Source organism: Stegostoma tigrinum, chromosome 1, assembly GCF_030684315.1.
Source record: "Stegostoma tigrinum isolate sSteTig4 chromosome 1, sSteTig4.hap1, whole genome shotgun sequence".
Taxonomy (NCBI): Eukaryota; Metazoa; Chordata; class Chondrichthyes; order Orectolobiformes; family Stegostomatidae; genus Stegostoma; species Stegostoma tigrinum.
The window spans coordinates 67234323-67256361 of NC_081354.1; the positions used below are offsets into that span (position 1 = coordinate 67234323).

Genomic DNA, 22039 nt, shown 5'->3' on the forward strand with positions numbered 1-22039 from the left:
CAAGCGGAGACGTGGGGACCGCTTTGCAGAACACCTCTGCTCAGTTCGCAATAAACAACTGCACCTCCCAGTCGCGAACCATTTCAACTCCCCCTCCCATTCCTTAGATGACATGTCTATCCTGGGCCTCCTGCAGTGCCATAATGATGCCACCTGAAGGTTGCAGGAACAGCAACTCATATTCCGCTTGGGAACCCTGCAGCCCAATGATATCAATGTGGACTTCACAAGCTTCAAAATCTCCCCTTCCCCCACTGCATCCCAAAACCAGCCCAGCTCATCCCTAACCTGTTCTTCCTCTCACCTATCCCATCCTCCCACCTCAAGCCGCACCTTGATTTCCTACCTACTAACCTCATCCCGCCTCCTTGACCAGTCCGTCCTCCAGGGACTGACCTATCCCCTTCCAACCTCCCCACCTATACTCTCTTCTCCACCTATCTTCTCCTCTATCTATCTTCGGTCTGCCTCCCCCTCTCTCTCGGTTTATTTCAGAACCCTCACCCCATCCCCCTCTCTGATGAAGGGTCTAGGCCTGAAACGTCAGCTTTTGTGCTCCTGAGATGCTGCTTGGCCTGCTGTGTTCATCCAGCTTCACACTTTGTTATCTCGGATTCTCCAGCGTCTGCAGTTCCCATTATCCCATGTGGAATTTCAGGCAGTTTTACAGTATGAACTGACGTTGGCAAGTGCAGGGCCAGGACGATCTCTTTTTCAGCTTCCTAAGCACATTGAAGGTAATCCCTCAAAGTTTATCGCACCTTCAAACCCTCCAGTTTTCTTTTTCAACTCAGCCTTCCTCATCCCGAATCCTCTTCGGCCCCTGGCTGAGATCCCACACTTTCCTGGTTCCCCTCGGCATAGTGAGATTTATTCCATCTGTGCTAGCACTGGAAGGACTGCAGAGTTCTGTCAATCCAGTTAGCTAGCAGTTTGTAGCTGGGATTTCCTCAAGATAAGGGTGGAAGTCTTGCCTTAAAACAATGAACTCATTGTTAAATTGCTGCATAGTGGTTCTGTGGCGGGTGAGGATCCACCACATCTTGTAAAATGCAGCCCATTAAAAATAAATCACGATCATTATTCAGAATGCCCTGAAAATTCAAAAAAGCATTTCATGGGCGTCTCTTTGAAGGACGGACCTCACCCTCCCTACAGCCAGAAAATCTGCTTCAGTAGAATAAAAACCAAAAGCACTGTGGATGCTGTAAATCAGGAGAAAAAAAATTGCTGGAGAAGCTCAGCAGGCCTGGAAGCATCTGTGAAGCAAAAATCAGAGTTAACGTTTCAAGTCCAGTGACCCTTCTTCTGAACCCTTCCTGAGTTCTGAAGAAGGGTCACTGGACCTGAAATGTTAACTCTGACTTTTCTTCACAGATGCTGCCAGATCTGCTGAGCTTTTCCAGCAACTTCTGTTTTTGTTCCTGCTTTAGTAGAAGATGGGATGAAAGCAAAATCCCCATGAGGCGACAGAAAATGGCATTCTTGCTTACAACCAAAACATCAGTGTAAGTCATTAAATGTGTCCCAATTTGAAAAATTTAAGCATTTTCCATTTTGTTCCCTCATGACATTTGGTATAATTTTAGTGCAAAACTTGAGTAATGAGATGGAATGAGAATTAGATGGTTAATTCCTATCCTGGTTTTAAATTCTTATTATTAAATCAAATGACAACCATTGAGATCATTTACAGTCAGTAACGTGTGTTTTTTTAATATTGGAGGAGAAGCAAACATGACTATTCATCATCTACATTTGCTCTCCAGCTGAATTGGCGGGAGATGGAATCTGCAACAGCTAAAACATTTACAATACAATAATCATGGCATTATCTCAAGGACTGGAATAACAAGCTGGTTCCACTGCCAACTCCTCTATGGCTTGGCCAGCCTTGTCTGCTGAGAATAGGCTGTATTGTTTGCAAATTGTTTGACTGCACTTGTAAATTATTTTCCTAGACAGCTCAGGGAACTCAAACATTCTGAAAGATTTACATCTTGAGCACAGTCTTAGGTTGTTAACCTTCTTCATTTGTTGGGTTTCTATGAATTTTTCATAATGTTTTATAAGGTACCACATTGAAACTTATGGCAATGGAATTAAAAGGAAAATTGTTGTGTGGATATGGAGGTTGTGGACAGCAGAAATTAAAGCCGATGGAAGATTTTTTTTAGGCTAGAAGATATGCATGTGTATCTATTCAATGGATATTCCAATTTACTATCTGCATGAATAGTCTGGACTGGGTACTAGAATTTATTGGTGATACCAAGTAAGAATTGGATATTGAAAACTGAGATAGTGCAAGTCTGCAAGAGAACTTCGATCAGGAAAAATAAACAGGTGGATGGGAATGTAGTTTAACAGCCCAAAAGGGGCATATCAGAGAGAGAAAAGTATCTTCATGCGGATACTTGGTGGAATGTGAAATCCTCTGTTATAAGCTGCTTTTGAAGCAGAGCTCCAAGATAATAAAATGTGAGGCTGGGTGAACACAGCAGGCCAAGCAGCACCTCAGGAGCACAAAAGCTGACGTTTCGGGCCTAGACCGTTCATCAGAGAGGGGGATGGGGAGAGGGAGCTGGAATAAATAGGGAGAGAGGGGGAGGCGGACCGAAGATGGAGAGTAAAGAAGATAGGTGGAGAGAGTATAGGTGGGGAGGTAGGGAGGGGATAGGTCAGTCCAGGGAAGACGGACAGGTCAAGGAGGTGGGATGAGGTTAGTAGGTAGCTGGGGGTGCGGCTTGGTGTGGGAGGAAGGGATGGGTGAGAGGAAGAACCGGTTAGGGAGGCAGAGACAGGTTGGACTGGTTTTGGGATGCAGTGGGTGGGGGGGAAGAGCTGGGCTGGTTGTGTGGTGCAGTGGGGGGAGGGGACAAACTAGGCTGGTTTAGGGATGCAGTAGGGGAAGGGGAGATTTTGAAACTGGTGAAGTCCACATTGATACCATATGGCTGCATCTTCATCTTCGGTCCGCCTCCCCCTCTCTCCCTATTTATTCCAGCTCCCTCTCCCCATCCCCCTCTCTGATGAAGGGTCTAGGCCTGAAACGTCAGCTTTTGTGCTCCTGAGATGCTGCTTGGCCTGCTGTGTTCATCCAGCCTCACATTTTATTATCTTGGAATTCTCCAGCATCTGCAGTTCCCATTATCTTTGAAGCAGAGCTGTTTGTTTTTGAGGGATACCAGGCTGATATTATATCTGTCTTGCTTTGCTAATTAGCACAGACACAATAGAAGGAAGCTTGATATGGTTGTCAGCAGACCTCATCATTTCAAAAAGATAGCCTTTACTCAGGGGGTCCCAGCGCAGTAATTCAAAAGCAATCTCCTTTACCAGTGTAGGGGCATGGATGTGGTCAGTCACTTGAGGCAGTCAACATCAATATGCTCGAGAAGCATAAATTTGGGCAACCCACCAACCCTCTCGAGTTTCTTGGGGGCACAGAGACACGTGTTAAGGCAGTTGAAAGCGGGTGGCATAACTGTTAATTCTTGTGCAGGGGGTGCAGTGCAGGTGACAGCGGTCGGGGATTGGGTGTCCCGAGTGAGTGAGTGGGCAAGTGGGAAGCACAGAGAGCATGGAGGATTAGTGGTGTCAGGTGTTGGGTTCACTTACAGTGAGTGAGGGGACTGTTGCAGACATTAGTGGAAGTGATAGAGCACAAAATATTTGTGGGAGTTGGATACAGTAGCACGTCAGACCAAATTCAAAGTATTAGAGAGAAAAGTTGGCAAGTATGCTGGGAGAAAGGAAAAAGATGTTGACCTTTTTCTTATAGTGCTGGGCATTCCTTCAAATGGTTGAGACTTCTTTAACCCAGGTGGGCAACCTTGGACCAGGCTGGCATAGTTTAATGTTATGAATGTCTGTACTGATCCTGACCAAAGAGAAAGTCCCTTTTTTGCACAAACTCATCTAGCAGGACCTCTAGGTTCCAGCGTGCACAATGGGGCACCGATTTCCCCCGATTTGTCATGTCTGGGGAAAATGGCAGAAAGCATTATGAGGCGGCTCAGGACAGTAAGTGCATGTCCAGGTGCACAGCAAGCTTTTAAAGACGGTGCTGTGCAAGGGATGCCAGTGAATTCCAGGCTGTCCATTGTGTGACACGTTGTTTGAGAATAGTGCAGGGTAGGGCGGGGCCAGAATTGAGGTGGGGAATGCCACAGGGGTGACATAGTTAATTTCTGTGGATGGATTGATAAGATACAGCAAGAGAACTGGCTGTAGCTCCCAGCAGAAACATCTCTAAAAAGAACTCAGTGCATTTGGCAATGACCCCAAAGAAACCTAAGATTTAGCCTGTTGAATCCAATTTCCCTTCATAATTAAAACTCTCTAGCCCCAGCAACTTCTTGGTAGATCTCCTCTGCACCCTCTCCGGTGTAATCACATCCCTCCTCTAAAGTCCAATGTTTTATACAATTCCAGCATAATCTCCCTGCCCTTAAACTCTGTGCCTTGGCTAATAAAAGCAAGGATCCCATATGCCTTCTTATCCATTTTATCTACCTGGCCTGACACCTTAAAGGACAGGTGAGTGTGCACACTGAAGTCTGTCTGATCATCGGTGCTTCCCAAAGCCCTACTGTTCATCATAAAAGGCTCTGTGCTGGGGAATGCAAATGGGCTATCCTTGCTTTTGACATGAATATCTCACATTTGCCCCTCCATAATATGGTAGGATTTCACTTTCAGCTGAAAACGTGCACACAGTTTCTGCCTGCTAGGATGGTACCCCTGAAATTTGCTTAATGCCCCAACATGTCCATTGTAGAGACCAGTTTGCAGACTTTATGAAGTAAGAGTCAGCCCTTTTGTGACTCAATCATGCGACCTGATATTTGAATGCAGTCAATGTTGTTCAGTACTGATTAGAAATGCTTCCTCAGAATTGAAAGTGTGCATTAAGAAAAGTCAGAAATCAAATGACACTAGGTTATAATCTGACAGGTTTATTTGAAAACACAAACTTTCGGAGTCTTACTGCTTCTTCAGGTGTCAGTGAGAGAGGTGGTACTATAACCTGGTGTTGTGTGATTGCTGACCTTGTTCATGCCAGTCTGATACTGTCATCTCCCCATTAAGATAAGTCAGAAGTGGAATCATGCATTTTAAATTGTAAATCCAAACATTTTAACAAAATCCTTTTTCTCCTCAAGATTGCTGTTATCTGTTAAATCAGAAATATGATATCAAGTTGGATGATGTGTGAATGTTAAAGAGAGGGGAGATTGTTAATTAAAACCCTAAAGGGAATACATCAAATTAAAATACCATGAAGAGTGTTTTTTTTAGTTCAAAGCCTGTAAGTCTGCATGATGTGTGACCTTGGTGCTTCTTGTTTTAATGCTGCATTTAATCAGTGTTAGGTTTCTTTTTGAGGAAGCAAGCGCGAACAGATCTGTTTCGCACTTTAGCTGATGACTGGCATTCACTAATCATGTCTTAATGTGTAATTATTGCTGTTTGTTACTTCCAGCAGAAGGAATAATTAAAATTTAAACAGTGTGCCACCTCATTGCTTTTTCCCCAACATATTCTAACACAAGCTAGCACTCTTTGATCTCAGATCACAGCAAAATCATCATTTTAATAGGGTCTTAGCTATTAACCTTGCAAAACATCTAGAAGGTAGGGTCTATCCTAATAGAGGTAGGAACAACAGAACACATTATCTTTCAAAAGCAAGATGTGAGGTCTGGGGAAGTTTTCTCCCTCATCCTCAGTAAAACCTGTGTTGGCTTTGCAGCATTTAATGTCCAGCTGTTAGGTTTCTGGTGAAATTAGATTTTTAATCATTCTATGCCCCCGAGAGTATCACTAGACGAGCTGACAGATGCTGCTCTGTTTACAGAAACATGGCATTCCTATTGATATGGGCTATGCCGTGGCACCACATCACTCTGGAGTCTATCCAGTCCACGTGCAACTCTATGAGGCTTGGAAGAAGGTGTGGGGTATCAAAGTGACCAGCACTGAAGAGTATCCACACTTGAAACCAGCGCGATACAGACATGGCTTCATCCACAGTGGCATCATGGTAAGACATGGTTCATTATCTTTATTGAAAGATTAGGAATCTGAGTTGTCAGCTAGTTTATCAAAATGTCTTACCATTTCCATAATAGTTCAAATTTTCTGTAAAGATGAAATGTGAATATGCTTTCACCTGAAAAAAAATGCACAACAATTTTGAGAGTTACATCAATTTTATTTCTTACTTGTATACATATGCTCGCTGTGACTTGGCATTGTGTTCTGAAGTTGGATCAAAAACAGTGAAATCAGCTGTGATCAAATATGTGGTTTTTTTGGTTTGGAAAAGACTAAAATCAAACTTGAATCAGAATGCCAAGTTTAACTGGGTTCCATAATCAAAATAATGTTGGATGGACCCACTTTAAAAAATATCAGTTTCAGAAAGAATGAATTAACTAGTTCAAACAAATAGTAAACACCCAGGGCTATCTTAATTAAAAGTAAAACAACCAGGAAGAGATATGAATCATCAGTCACATCTTCAGCATTTCTTCCACCACTCAGCTTCATCTAGCCGTCGTTCTGAGGTGTAGATGGCTGAGATTTTATTCCACAATAATAGTGTCGATCAGTACAAAGAGAAAACAAAATGATAACAAAAGTAAAATATTGAGGGTTCTGGAAATCTGAAGTGGAAAAAAATAAAGTACTGGGAATACTCAGCTGTTCTAACAGCATCTGTGGAGAGAGAATCATTGTTATGGTTTCAAGTCGAATATGACTGTCCTTCAGAACTGAAGGAACAAATGTGATGGGTTTTAAGCTGTTGAAAGGGGAAAGGAAGAAACAAAGGACAAGTCTAGGAAAAGGTAGAGGGACATAGAGATTAAATGAGCAAGATCACGGAACAAAATGTGAAGAGAGTGATTTGATTGTTATAAAGAAATGAAGCTTTAGTCCAGAGTGAATGTAAAAGGCAGAATAATCAGCAGCATCATCTAATAACATTAAGGCCAGCACACAGAAAAAGCAGAATGAAAATGAGGTACCGAGTTCATTGTCTGCAATTATTGAACTCAGTATAGAATCTAAAAACCTGTAAAGTGCTTGACTGAAAGATGAGTTGTTGTCATTTTGATTTTAATTTGAACTTGCTGTAACGTTACTGAACTAGACAGAAATGTGAGTGTGAGAACAAGGTGATGTATAAAATGATGAACAAACAGAAGCATGTTTGTGGACTGAGCAGAGACGTTCAGTAAAATGATCATGTAGTGTACATTTTGTGTCCCTAACATTTACAGCAGGCCAGACTGTGAGCAGCAAAAAACAGTTCATTAAATTAAAGAAATACATTTGCATACTCTGTCACCCGGATGGGGTTTATCGGGCCTTGGATAATAGGTTGAGAGCAGGATACCTCTAACAATGTCTTGGGGAGCTGCATGAAAAGGTGACAAGATGTTGAGAGTGATTAAGAAGTGGACCAGGATATTGTAGAGGGAGCAATCCCTTTGAAATCTTGACAGGGGAGGAAAGGATGTATTCAGTGTTGGCATCAATCTGGAGGTGGTGGAAATGGCAAAGGATGACCCTTTGGATATGGAGGCTGGTGCAGTGAAGACAAGAGGAACCCTGTCATAGTTCTGGCACGTGCGAAAGGACTCAAAGCAGAAATATAGGAAATGCACTGCTCATGGTTTAGTGTCCTGTCAGCCACAGTTGCTGTGGTATGCTTGGTCAAGCTGGAAGGAAGATATGTCAGAAGCACATTGTGAAACATAGCATCATCAGAACAGAAATGACAGGGACAAGAAAGCTCGGCAAATGGAATGGAGTCCTAACAGCAGGCTTGGTTAAAATAGTATCAGAGATAATGGGAACTGCAGATGCTGGAGAATCCAAGATAATAAAATGTGAGGCTGGATGAACACAGCAGGCCAAGCAGCATCTCAGGAGCACAAAAGCTGTCGGTCTAGGCCCGAAACGTCAGCTTTTGTGCTCCTGAGATGCTGCTTGGCCTGCTGTGTTCATCCAGCCTCACATTTTATTATCCTAACAGCAGGCATTGTGTTAAGATATATTGTCAGTCAGCAAAGCTGTAGGGGGTATGTCCAGAATAAAGAGGAAATGGTTTGAGCCAGGAAATAGGACATTTTGGAATATCGTTAGAAGAATCAGGTGAGAAGAGACTGAATAAGGGGAGAAAATATAAAGTCATAGTAAGAAGAAAAAAATTCATTGTGGCCAGGAGGGCAAGTGGCATTTAAAAGGATGGTTAGGCATGAGCCTATTGATTGCTACATAGGTGGTTCTGACAAAGTTAGCACTGAAGACTGCATTAAATTCTGCACAAAGTATAATGTTATGAGGGCATGGCTGGGGAAAGGCTTCTTGAAGGGGACTGACTGTAATCCTGGCTCTCCCACTAGTCTTCGAATTACTATCTGTCTTGCTAATGTAATTTGTATCTGATTGTTATCAATGCAATGAGGGAAGAACCTCTCCTGATTAGACTAGTTGTCCCAGCTTTGATAAGCAGGCCCTGTAGATCTAATGAAAACAAAAGGATAGCAGCAGTAAGGCATGCTTGGAATGGTTCATATCACAAGCTCACAAGAAACTATCGTTTTCAATAATTGCAATCCTGCTGTGGACTTGGACAGCATCTTAGTTCGAAAAGCCTTCTTCTGTACTCAGTCATTCTTTGGTTCTTTTCAGTGGCTTACAAATTTTGTCTAAAATCCTATGTTTACCTTTATTTATACTGCTATTCATTTTTCAAAAAATTCTTTAGGATGTGGACAATAATATGTTGAAAAGCTATCACAAGCTACTTAAACATGGGTGACTTTTTACTTTGTGAAAAAGCTTAAAATAAATGACAGCAAATCAGCTTTTAATGCAGGGAGAAATATAAAATGGTTAGTAATTAACTCACACCCATTTTACACTATTGGGTAATGTTGAAGTTCTCCTCTGCATGTCCATATCACTAACTTAGACCAAAGTAATATACTACAACATGTACACTCAAACAGAAGTAATAGGATGTTTCCAAATAGTCTGAAGCTAAAAGATACAGTCCGTAGACTAGATTGATAGAACATAAAACACAACAATTGCAGTTTCACATTTGGGTTTTGTTCTGAATTACTTCATATTAATAATAAAAAAAACACAGAAGAAAATCTGAAACAAAAGATGCAGGAAATGCAGACAAGGCATGTGGGCATCTGAACGAGAAGGAGAAATGTGAGATAGCATCATTTGGATATTACCCTGCTTCAGAATTTTACATCAGTTATCAATTAGAGTTGTCATCAGCAATTGGTCAGGTGTAATTATATTCGAAAAGAGTTAACATTAAACACTAAGAAATGTCTCATTTGTGACTTCTTCACAAAGGGTGGTGTATGAAAGGGAGCTGTGATTGTTTGATTTCAACTCATTTATATTCATATTAAAAAAGTAGTTCTGTGGATTCAGGAGCCACCATTACTGAGAACAGCAGCAACACCTACATTAACTGTCTGTTGATCATATGCTGCTTTACATCCTGGTTCCTCAGTGACACTTGTATGTCATTTTTCTATTCTCTTAAGAGATATTGAAACAAAAGGTTTTGCCACATGTAACTATACTGCCGTTTTGTAAAGTGAAAGATAGGCGACTGTACCTTGACTCAGCTTGGCCAGTTTGAGTAACCTGTATTAATTCAGGGACATTACATGGTGAGGTAGACAAAGGGGTCAAGAATCAGGGCAAGATCCAAAACAACTTTATTGAATACTTTATCAAGGAAAAACAATATCTACTATTATACTTCAACTAAACTGTATCAATCTCTAAGCATCATTGAATTCCTACAGTGTGGAAATAGGCCATTAATCCAGTGGGCATCCCACCAGACCTATCCCTGTAATCCTGCATTTCCCATGACTAACTCACCTAGCCTGCACATCACAGGCAATTTAGCTTGACCAATCCACCTAATTTACACTCTGAGAGGAAACTGGAGTACCCGGCAGAAACCCACACAGACACAGGGACAGATGTGCAAACTGCACACAGTCACCTGAGGGTGGAATTGAACCCAGGTCCCCGACACTATGAGACAGCAGTGCTAACCACTGAGCCACCGTGCTGTTCTTCATTGGACTATTCAATGAAGAGTCTCAAATCTGCACTAACTATTTATTTCTGACACACATTTCCGAGGATTCACTGCACCCTACCTACAGGTCTTACTGCTGTATTTGAATGTTTTGTCTGAAAGGACTGCTAATACTCATTCAATAAGGCTGGGACAAGCTGTTTCTCGGTCATTGAGGGTTGGCTGATGTTTCAGGACCTGCAGTCTTTAATTTGGGCTTCCCCTTTCATCTTGGGCTGGTTCTGGTCTTTGTGTCTTCCCACTGAGGTGGTCTCTCTGGCAGGGGGAGGGGAGTGCTCTGGTCAGTCTGATGATGCTCACCATGAGCTACAAGGAGCTGGAGACGCTGTGCAGCTCGCTGCCAGTCAAAGGCGCTCTGTGGAGACGCTTTTGAAGAAGAACAAAAAGCGGAGAGAGATGGGGCTCAAGGTTGTCCCTTTTATCCCCATCTTTGCGTCCTTCTTGCAGATTCTGTGGCCTGTGTCCAATACCAGCATCGAGCGGGGGCAGGAACAAACAATGAGGTGACAAAACTCCATATTTGGAACATGACTTTGAACGTTGAATTGTCAAGTGCTGTCCTTGTCACACTGTGCCTCTGTCCTCCTATTGAGCTGAGGGCCACCGATTCTGTGTAACATTCTTCTAACAGAGCAGTTTCACTGGAGGTGGCTTTTAATACTTGGCCAGGCAGTTCTCGGCTTGTATGGTTTCAACAAGAAATTTACTGTCCACATCCTGGCTGCATAATACTGTCTGTTCCAGCTCTGCAGTTTGCAAATTGCAGAGTTCAGCCAGGTTTAAACTTGGCTTCCATTTTCTGAGGTTTTTAATCCATGCTCATGGCAAAAAAAAAACAATTCTGTAACAGTCGTAGAGGTCAGATAGACATTTTCTACAGTGCTAAAATGAAAGCACCCCAGTGTATTTAACTCCAAGATTGGTAGAGGATTTGAAGGATAGAGTATGTTTAGAGTTACTCCAACCTTGGGACATTGCATCGGTCTGAATTATAGTATTGTCCCAGTCTTAGTCACCAACATTTAAGAAGAATGTGAAGAAATTAGAGAGAAGATTATTGCACATGAAGAACTTAAGTTACTCAGGCAGACTGGGGAAGCTGGGATTTTCCTCCTTGGACAAGAGAAGGCTGAGAGGAAATTTGATAAAAGTATATAAATCAATAAAGGGACAAGACAAAGCAGACACAGAGAAAACATTTCCTATTTAAAAGATTGAAGGATTCAAAAGGAGAGGGGGGACCAATTTAATGTAACTTATGAAAGAAGCAATGAAAACATAAGGGGAAAACTTTTAAAGTCAGCAACAGGTTCAGATCTAAAATGAACTGCCTGGATTTTGAAGGTAGGGTCATTTGATATATTCGTAAGGAAATTCAATCATTATCTGAAAGAGAGAAATTTACGGGGCTACAGCGAGAAGGCAGGGGGGTAATATTAGGTAAATTGCTAGTTCTGAAGGCCAGCACAGACTGAGTGGCCCAAATAACCCCCTTCTGTGCTGTAATAGTATAATATCAAAATAGAATGAGTCAGAGCTAATGACATAGAGTAAGTGAAAATTGATGAATACTGCCAGTCCACGAAATTACATGTAACCTACCCATTGATTGGATAAAATTTTCATGAGTGTGAAATTTAATGCTACCTGTGGATATCCATTTATATTGTTGCAGTCACCATCACTTACCACATAAATATGGTATTCCACTGCTCAGGGTGTAAAACGGGGATAAAGTAAATATCCCTCTTGACAATGATTGTATTTGTAGATTTCATTTTCATAGCTGACCTCTGTATTCTATCTTGGCTTAAGATGGTGACAGGGGAGGTGAAGTTCTATGAATGGGGCAAAAAAAACTTCATTGGTTTTTAAACACCTTAACAATGCAGATAATCACCAGAATGGTTTGTGGCAATTTAAAGGTATCTGGGTATTCACTGAACATTTTATAGGTGAAATCGGATTTCACGAATGCAGTGAAATGGGTACATGTTGTATTGTCAGCTCAGTTTATACAACTCTCAATTTTCGTTTTCATTAAAGCCTGTTTCCCCATTGCATGTTCAACTTGGAGCTAATTTTGTGCATTCTGTAAAAGTTGGATTGCACATTGTAAAATAAATTGGAGTGAGATTCAACTTCAGACATTCAGAAGTAGTAACATTCCATTTGGTACTTTATTAACTCTAATACTCAAAATTGTATCATAACATATCATAGTGATGTTTCTGTTATTATGGAATATCGATCCACTTAGAATGAAGGGTTTAACATTTAATCCCTCTTTAAACAACATTGGCTGTCAATTGAATAATTGGGTTTCCAAAATCTCTGATCGTGACCATTTTTGTTTCAGAATGGCAAGTGACCCTTGTAGAAGTGTGAACTAGTGAGCTCAAAAGTTCAATTAATAATTACCTTTCCCACTGCAGGAGTCAGACATACAGACCAGTTAAAGTTGTGTGTTTGATTTGCAGTTTATGCTGAAGCAATGAGCAAGGCAACAGGTTGTCGGTGCCTTTAAATTAAGGAGGGAGAAAATCAGCCACACATCAAGGCTAATGATTACTTTTCAGTAACTATAACCATCTCTTGTTTAGCATGTCTATTAGCTTCCTAAAAATCAGCATGCTAAGTGAAGATTGCTTTTCCATAAGAAAGCATGTAATAACTGAGTTACATTTCTGACCACTAATTTTTCTATTAAAAATCTACAGTTTGGCTGCCTTGGGACAACCTGAGCGAAGAACCTTTCAGTTCTAAAGAAAGGTCATATCAAAATCAAAATGTTAATTCTATCCCTCTCCATAGATGCTGCCAGACCTGCTGAGTTTCTCTCGCATTTTGTGTGATCATTTCAGATTTCCAGCATCTGTCGTATTTTTGCCTTTATTCGCACAATGTTTGACTAGGCTGCCTGTACTCGCTGTACAGATACACACATAGGACTTGATTCTATTCTCCCCTACTAATGGATTTGATGGTATGTAAAATCTAGTGAGAGTGGTCTTCCCACTGAGCCCACTGAGTAGCCATCCCATATCCATCAGTATTTTACCCAGGATGGGCAGAAGTCCACTCCATGTGGGAAGTCTGGCAACTGGAGTTACACAGGCTAGTGTTGCCCAAGGAAGTTTCGGGACCTCGTAGACCTCCAGACCCCATTGCTCAAAAGTCATCTTCCGTTTTACATCTCTTCTTGTCCAACTAACCAACCCTTCACTAACCCTAGATAACAAGGTCTAGAGCTGGATGAACACAGCAGGCCAAGCACTATCTTAGCAGCAGGAAAGCTGACGTTTCGGGCCTAGACTTTTCTGTTGAAGGGTCTAGGCCCGAAACATCAGCTTTCCTGCTCCTCTGATGCTGCTTGGCCTGCTGTGTTCATCCAGCTCCACACCTTGTTATCTCGGATTCTCCAGCTTCTGCAGTTCCTATTTTCTCCTTCACTAGCCCTGTCCCCACCTCCCCATCTCCAGGAGTAGCTGAGAATTTAGTTCAATTTCTTGAAATGGTGGGTTAGCCAATATTCCCAGAAGTGGCCATCACTGCAAGCTGACACTACTAGGCCTAATGAGCTGCCAGGCCTTCAGATGGTCAGGACATTCTTCCAAGATAGGAGCAGAAGACTCGAAGTAAAGCAATTGACCCTGGTCCCAGTATTAAATTGCTGCATGGAAGCTGCTTGGATTTTGAGTGAGTTTCTCTCCAAGATCATGCTGCTGCATAATATCCAGCCCATGAAGATCGAGCGCAGGCCATTCAGCCTAGTGCACCTCCACCAGTTCAATTATCTCATTCTAATGCTTCTTCCATGGAATCCTGTGAAGACCTTACCTTTCAATCTACTTATTTCAAGTTTTGAAGATTGTTATTGACTCTGTTTTTCCTATCCTTCCAAATAGTGCATTCCAGATGACAACACCTCACTGCATAAAAACACTGTTCATTTAGTGGAAATGAATGGGGCAGTGAATAGTTGTGGGGCTGTATCTCAGCACAAATAAGAGCCTGTAGAAGGAGAGTTTCATTAAAACATAACTACTTGAAAAGTTGCATTTTATAATTTCAGCCTCAAGTGTTATTTGTACAGAAAATTTCTTATATAATTTACTCTTGGAATATTATATATATATAAAATCAAAAATGCAAATATTGCAGCTGATAATTTTGAAGAAGGGTCACTGGGCCCAAAGGGTTAACTTTTCTTTCTGTTCACAGATGCTGCCAGACCTGCTGAGTTTTTCCAGCAATTTCTGTTTTCATTTCTGATTTCCAGTCTTCGCCATTCTTTGGTTCTTTTGCAGCTGATCTAGTTGATTAATGCAATGGAACTCGATTTGAGTGCATTTTCCTATCTGATTTAAGATCCAGTCAGAAAGTGTTATAAGCAAAACAGCACAAACAGTTCATGGTGTCACAATAAAAACCGGACAACCTTATTCGAGGACAATGAGCTAAATTGTACCAAACCCTCAGCGTTTAGCTATATAAGACCCAGGGACCTACATAAGAAAATACCATTTCCTGAGCAGCTTCACAAGTAGGTGAAGATTATTAAGTAGCAAAATGATTACTTGACCTTTCCAACTGTTCTCCAAATACCTTTTAAAATTGAATTCTGTCATCCATTATCTATTTTCCTCCAATTTATTCTGCTTTGTGTAAGACAGTGTTTCGAGGAAAACCTGGTCAAATGTGTCTTTTCTATCATTTTCTTCCTTAGGTACTTCCACGACAAACTTGTGGCCTTTTCACCCATACCATATTCTACAAAGAGTACCCTGGAGGCCCGAGAGAACTGGACAAGAGCATCAGAGGGGGAGAACTTTTCCTCACTGTTCTTCTTAATCCAGTAAGTTTTCAATTTATCTATAGGAGTGGAAATCGGTGATGGCAAAGAGATTCTTGATTTCCCTCAAAATTGCCAGTAACCCTAAATGCTAATCTTCCACAGCTTTCTCTTCTGTCTCTCCTCATTATCCAAATTTATCTTCTCCATGATTTCCGCTCCTGGCCTCTCAAAGTGATACCAGTTTAAAAAGCTGATCAATATTCCTTCCTGTCTCCCGCACCAGCACATATTGCAAACCCTTCCCTCTCTTGAGGTACAGCTTACTACCGCAACCATCACACTGTTGCACTCAAATATTACAAATCAAATGCCATTCCTCAAGGAGAGAAACAGTCTTGACATCCCAGACCCTGAATAGTATTGTCCAAGCTCCACGCTCCTCTTTCTTTCCTTTTGCTTGCAAATTCCATTGCCATTTCTCTGGCAACTCCATTTATGCTTCCAGCCATGCCACAGCATTGAAAACAAATATAGAAGCAGACAGCAAAGGAAGAGGAAACCCAGCTACTGCTATCTCTTTGATAGAGATATCGAATCAATTCTGCTTTTCCCATGTAGCCATACTATGTTTTGCATTCATTCATGGGTTGTGGGCATTACTGGCTGAGCCAATATTTATTGTCCCTATCTAGGAAGCCTTGACAAGATGACGGTGAGCTGCCCTCTTGAACTATTGCCATCCATTTGCTATATGTAGAACCACAATGCTATTATAGAGAGTGAGATTGAAAGTTTTGGCTCAGTGACAATGAAGGAACAGCAATATATTTCCACCTCAAGATAGTGAGTGGCTCAGAAGGGAACTTGCAGTTGATGGTGTTCCCATGTACCTGTTGTCCTTGTCTATCTAGATGAAAGTAGGCTTGGACTTGGAGGATGCTGACTGAAGGGCCTTGGTGAATTTCTATATGCACCTTGTAGTGGCTACATACTGCTCCTTCTACCGAGCATCATTGGTAGAGGGAATGAATGTTTGTGGGCTTCTTTATCCTAAATGATATCAAACTTTGTGAGTTTTGTTGGAGCTGCACCAATCCAGGCAATTGGGGAGTATTCCATCACACTCCTAACTTGTGCCTCGTAGATGGTGGGCAGGCTTTCGGCTTCAGCAAGTGAGTTACTGTCCAGAGAATTCCTAGCCTCTAGCCTGCCCTTGCAGCCCAAGTATTTATAGCATCATAAAGGTTTGCAGCACAGGAAACGCCCCTTCAGCCCATCAAGTCTGTGCCAATCAACAAGAGCCACCTGACTATTCTAATCCCATTTTTCACCACGTAGCCCGTGGCCTTGAATGCCTTGGCATCTCAAGCAACACCTAAAAACGTCTTAAAAGTTATGAGGGCTTTTGCTGCTTTCACCCTTACAGGCACTGAGTTCTAAATTCTCACCACCTTCTGGGTGAAGAAAAGTTTCTTCACACACCTTCTTAACCTCCTGCCCATTTCCTGACATTTATGCCCCAGTTCATTCATCTCTACAGCGAGGGGAAGGCTTTCTATCCTCCCTATGTCCCTCATATGCCTTTATATGGTTAGTTCAGTTTGTGGTAAATGGTAGCCCCCCCAGGATGTTGATAGTGGGGGATTCATCAATGATCATACCACTGAAGTCTAGGAGCAATGGTTAGATTGTCTCTTATTGAAGATGCCTTGCGTGGCATTTGTGTACCCCAAAAGTTGCTGTCATTTATCGGACCAAGCCTGGACATTGCCCAGATCTTGCTGCATTTGAACACAGACTGCTGTAGTAACAGGAGTTGCAAATGGTGAACATTATGCAATTATTGGCAAATATCCCCACTTCTGACCTCATGATGGAGGAAAGGTCATTGAAGCCCCTGAAGATGGTTGGTTCTAGGACACTATCCTAAGGAATTCCTGCAGAACTGTCCTGGAGCTGAAATGACTGATCTCCATCTTCTTATGTGTAGGGGATAACTCCAATCACTGGAGAGTTTTCCCTCTGGTTTCCATTGACTCCAGTTTTGCTAGGGTTTCTTGATGCCACACTTGATCAAATGCAGCCTTGATTTCAAGGGCTGTCACTCTCACATCACCTTTGAAATTCAGCTCTTTTGCCCATGTTTGAACCAAGGCTGTAATGAGGTCAGGAGCTGAGTGGCGCTGGCGGAGCCCAAACTGGGCATCACTGAGCAGGTTATTGCTGAGCAGGTGCTGCGAAAGAGCGTTGTTGGTGACACCTTCCGTCACTTTACTGATGATCAAAAGTAGACTGATGGGTGGTAACTGACACACTTGGGTTTTTGGTGCTTTTTGTGTAGAGGGCATACAGGGGGCAATTTCTTACATTGTCGGGTAGTTGCTAGTGTTGTAACTGTACTGGAACAGCTTGGTTAGGGGAGCAGCAAGCTCTGGGACAATTGCTGGACTGTTATCAGGCTCCTAGCCTGTTGCACGATCCAGCCTTCAGCCATTTCTTGGTATCACATTATGTGAATCAAATTGGCCAAAGACTGGTATCTGTGATGCTGGGGACCACGGGAGGAGGTTGAGATGGATCATTCACTTGGCACTTGCTGGCTGAAGATTGTTATCAATGCTTCAGACTTAAATTCTGTAGTGATATGTCGGGCTCCTCCATCACTGATGATAGGGATATTTGTGGAATTTCCTCCATCAGTGAATTAAGTATCCACCACCATTCACAATTGGTTGTGACAATACTGCAGAGCTTAGATCTGACCCAGCATTAAGGAGTCAGTTAGCCCTGTCTTTCAATTGCTGTTGTGCTCTTTGGCATTCAAGTGGTTCTGTTTGGTAGTATCACCAGCTTGACGTCTCAGTTATAGGTATGCCTGATGTTCCTGGCACAACCTCTTGTACTCTTCACTTAACCAGACATCACGGTAAAGGTGGAGTGAAGGGATACACCAAGACTTGAGGTTGCAGATTGTTGTGGAGTATGATTCTGCTGTTGCTGATGGCTCATCGCTGCTCATGATGCAGAATCGTAACTTGGTAGATATGCTCCAAATTTGTCCCATAGGTCACAGTGATAATATCATCTAATGGATGGTAACTTCAATGTGACCCAGGCCTTTATCCCCACAAGTACTCCCATTAACCTTGTCATGGACTTATGCAATATGACAGGCAGATTGTTGACAATGAGATTAATTACTTTTTTTTCCCCCCTCTTGTTGGTTCCTTCACTATCTGCAGTAGACCCAATTTGACAGCTATGGCCTTGTAGCACTCCACCAGCTTGGCCAGTAGTGCTGCTGCTGAGCCACTTGTAGTAATTAGCAAGACCACGCCCCCCCCTCCCCAAAAGCTCCTAGAGGAAGTTCTGTGCCATCAATTATTCCTCCAAGTGGAGATCAGCATGAAGCAGTGCTAAGTCATCAGCTGAGTCTTTTGAGGGGCTGTGGTAAAGGTGCCTAGTAATCAGCTATAGTTTACTGGCCTGTATTCAACCTGCTGTCGTGAGACAATGTCAAAAAGAACAAGTTATACTACATGAGAAAAGAATACTGATTGGTTGACATGTGAACTCTGATTGATAGAGGCACTTCCATGGAAAATGCAGCAGCCACATGATGACTGGCAGTTACTTGCCTAGCTTGTTTTCATTTAAACCATGCAGGTTGACTCTGGTCAAGACAATGTTCTGAGGAATGAACTAAAAAACGGTTGTTACCTGTTTTGTTAAGTTGAAACAAATGCAAAGTGCATATGTCTTGTTGCCGTCTGCAAGTGCACCAGCCTTTGGGATGTATGGCCCACAGGCATAGGTTCATACCAATGCTAAAGTCCTTACACCACATTACTTGCTTATGTGACAGGCCTAATGGTTTGATGGCAGCATTGTTAGTGATGAACCCTAGGCCTGATTACCTATGCACCTACCAGTGTTAGCAGTGCTTTTGTCATCTATCAGTCGTCCATAACATGTTGTACACCTCTGTTATATTCTCCCTAATCTCTTCTACCCTAAAGAGAACAATCACAGCTTCAATTATTTCTCTACATAACCAAAATTATTCCTCTCTGGTCTCATTCTAGTGGATCTCTTCTGCGCCCTCTCCAAGTTAGGCCTATCTTTCACTTGCTGAAATGACCACAATTCAAGATAGTGCTCCAGTTGTTTGTTTTAAAAGGTATAACATTACTTACTTGCTTTTGAACTTGATGCCATTGTTTATAAATCCAAGATTCCCATACGCTTTGTAACAACTGTGTCAATTTGCCTAGTCGTTTTCAAAGATTTATGTGCATTAATCAAAGGTTTATGTGCTGTTGCATCTCATTTAAAATTGTACTATTTTAAGTGCCTCTTCATTTAAAGTTGACTCCATTTTTTTTGGTTTAATGTAATTAGTACAATTATACTAATATAATTAAAGATACATCTAATATCACTTAATGTTGTGAATCTCATTTTAAGATTACATGGCCTGTCTGCTCTCAAAACCCTCTCCTCATGCTTGCATTCCCACATTCAGTCTTCTCGGCCTTCCTCCAGTTGTCCCTGCCCTCAGTCCCTCTTCCGCATCCCCATCTCTAGGCTCCCATTCCCACCTTCTTGCCTTTTCAAGTGGGCAATGTCTGCTGTCTCTGGGCTGATATCTGTCCTTGCACTGAAGGCCTGGCCTCCACCTAGTGGCAGCCATTAATCAGTTCAGGAGTTTTCCCTGCATTGACCAATGTCAGCCACCAGATAGAGCATGATCAATTAGAATTTCATCAAGAGAGCTTACTTTTTCTTATCTATGTTGAGTAATTACACATATGTTGTATTTATTCAGTATTTTTAAGTTTACTTTATTTTGAGGGGTACTGTAAGCATTTAAGAATGATCATAATTACAATTTAGTATTGTTTTAAAGTTGTTTTCGGTTTAGAAATGCCCTGGTTATTTGATATTGAGTAAATTATATTGTTTCGCAACTTACTTCAGTTAGGGATACACATTGCTTCAAACATATGGCATGGTATTTCAACTTGTACATCTGAGCACAAAGTATCCACACGATCCTAACTCTGGCTTTAACATTGATTCTTTTGGGAAAACAGGCTTCACTTAAAATTGTTTTACTTAAAGTTGCAATTGTTAGGAAACGCAATAAAATTTTAAGTGAGGATTTACTGTAGCTAATATTTTTACTTCCAAGATGTTTGCACTAAATTTCATCTGCAATTTGTCTGCCCTTACCATCAGTCTATGTTTTCCTGGTGTCTGTTACTGTCTTTCTTGCTGTTTGCTACATAACCAGATATTGTGTCATTAGCTAGCACTGAAATTGTACGCTGTATAACAAAGTCCAGATTATGTATCAGAAACAGCTTTGGAATTAAAACGGAAGGCTGGGCGTACCACTGACTACACAATCACTGACCACTGCTCTCTACTTACTTACCATTGACCAAGTTCACATCAACTCTGTCAACACTTCTTTAATATTGCAGACTTAATTAAAGTCTTAAGTGATAGCTTCTCTTGTATCCATGAGCGTGACCCCCCTCACTGGCCAGGTCAGCATTTATTGCCCATCCCTAAGTGCTCAGAGGGTGATTAAGTGTCAACAACGTTGCTGTGGGTCTGGAGTCACATGTAGACCACACCAGGTAAGGACAGGCAGTTTCCTTCCCTAAAGGACATTAGTGAACTAGATGGGTTTGTCCGACAGTCGACAATTGTTTCCCATGGTCACCAATAGACTCTTAATTCTGGATATTTCTTATTAAATTCAAATTCCACCATCTGCCATGGCGGGATTTGAACCCTGGTCCCCAGAACATTACCTGGGTCTTTGGAATTAAAAGATAATATTATGAGGCAATTGTCTCCCCTTTGACTCCCATTATTTGTTCCCTTCTCTGCCCACCTGCTGCTTCTCTCTCCCTCTCTTCTCTGTCTCTCTCTCTCTCTCTCTTCCCACGTTTTATTTGCTCCTTTATCCCCCTCCCTCCCCCTCGCCACACCTCTTAAAGTCATAGAGATATACAGCATGGAAACATACCTTTTGGTCTAACAAGTCCCTGCTGGTCAGATATCCTAAATAAATCTTTATTAATAAAGTCAGCATTTAGCCCATATCCCTCCGAACCCTTCCTATTCGTACACCCATTCAGATGTCTTTTAAATATTATAATTGTACCAGCCTCCACCACTTCCTCTCGCAGCTTATTCCATACACACACCACCCTCTGTGTGAAAATGTTACCCCTTTCGTCCCCTTTAAATCTTCCCCTCTCACCCTCAGCCTATGCCATCTAGTTTTGGACTCCCCCACACCACGGAAAAGACCTTGTCTCTTCACCCTATCCATGCACCTCGTGATTTTATAAACTTCTTTATGGTCACCCCTCAGCCTCCGACTCTCCAGGGAAAATAGTCACAGTCTATTCAGCCTCTGCCAATAGCTCAAACCCTACAACCCTGGCATCATCCTTGTAAATCTTTTCTGAACTCTTTCAAGTTTCACAACACATATTGTAAATGATTTGGATGAAGGAGTGGAAAGATGGGTTAGTAAATTCACGGATGACATGAAGGTGCTCAAGTCATGGATAGTGCTGAAGGCTGTTCTAGGCAACAAAGGGATATTGATAGGATGCAGAGCTGTTTTGAGAAGTGGCAGATGGAGTTTAACCCTGAAAAGTGTGAGGTGATTCATTTTGGAAGGACAAACTTGAACGCAGAATACAGGGTTAACGGAAAGATTCTTGGCACTGTGGAGGAGCAGAGGGATCTTGGGGTTCATGTCCACAGTTCCCTGAAAGCTGCCCCCCAGGTGATAGAGTTGTTAAGGACGCGTATGGTGTGTTAGCTTTCATTAATAGAGGGATTGAGTTCAAGAGCCATGAAGTTTCCAGGATATTGCCTGGAATGGAGGGATGGTCTAATGAAGAAAGGTTGAGAGTGGTAGGGCTTTTCTCCTTGGAACGATGAAGGTTGAGAGGTGACTTGATATAAGTGTACAAAATGATCAGAGATATGGATAGAGTAGGCAACCAGAGACATTTTCCGAGGGTGGAGGTAGCTATTACGAG

At 42.0% G+C, this 22039-nt stretch overlaps 1 protein-coding gene across 13 annotated transcripts in view; it reads left to right on the top strand.

The window, feature by feature from the left end:
- Nucleotides 1–22039, top strand: part of ndst3 (N-deacetylase/N-sulfotransferase (heparan glucosaminyl) 3) — a 989735-nt gene that overhangs the window by 889638 nt on the left and 78058 nt on the right. For 12 of the 13 annotated variants that reach the window (XM_059646033.1, XM_048537017.2, XM_048537066.2 and 9 more), the window contains 2 exons: nt 5864–6049; nt 14895–15023. In XM_059646033.1, coding sequence (XP_059502016.1) covers nt 5864–6049; nt 14895–15023 — 315 coding nt within the window. The remainder of the gene's footprint in view (nt 1–5863; nt 6050–14894; nt 15024–22039) is intronic. The other variant, XM_048537072.2, reaches the window with a different exon arrangement.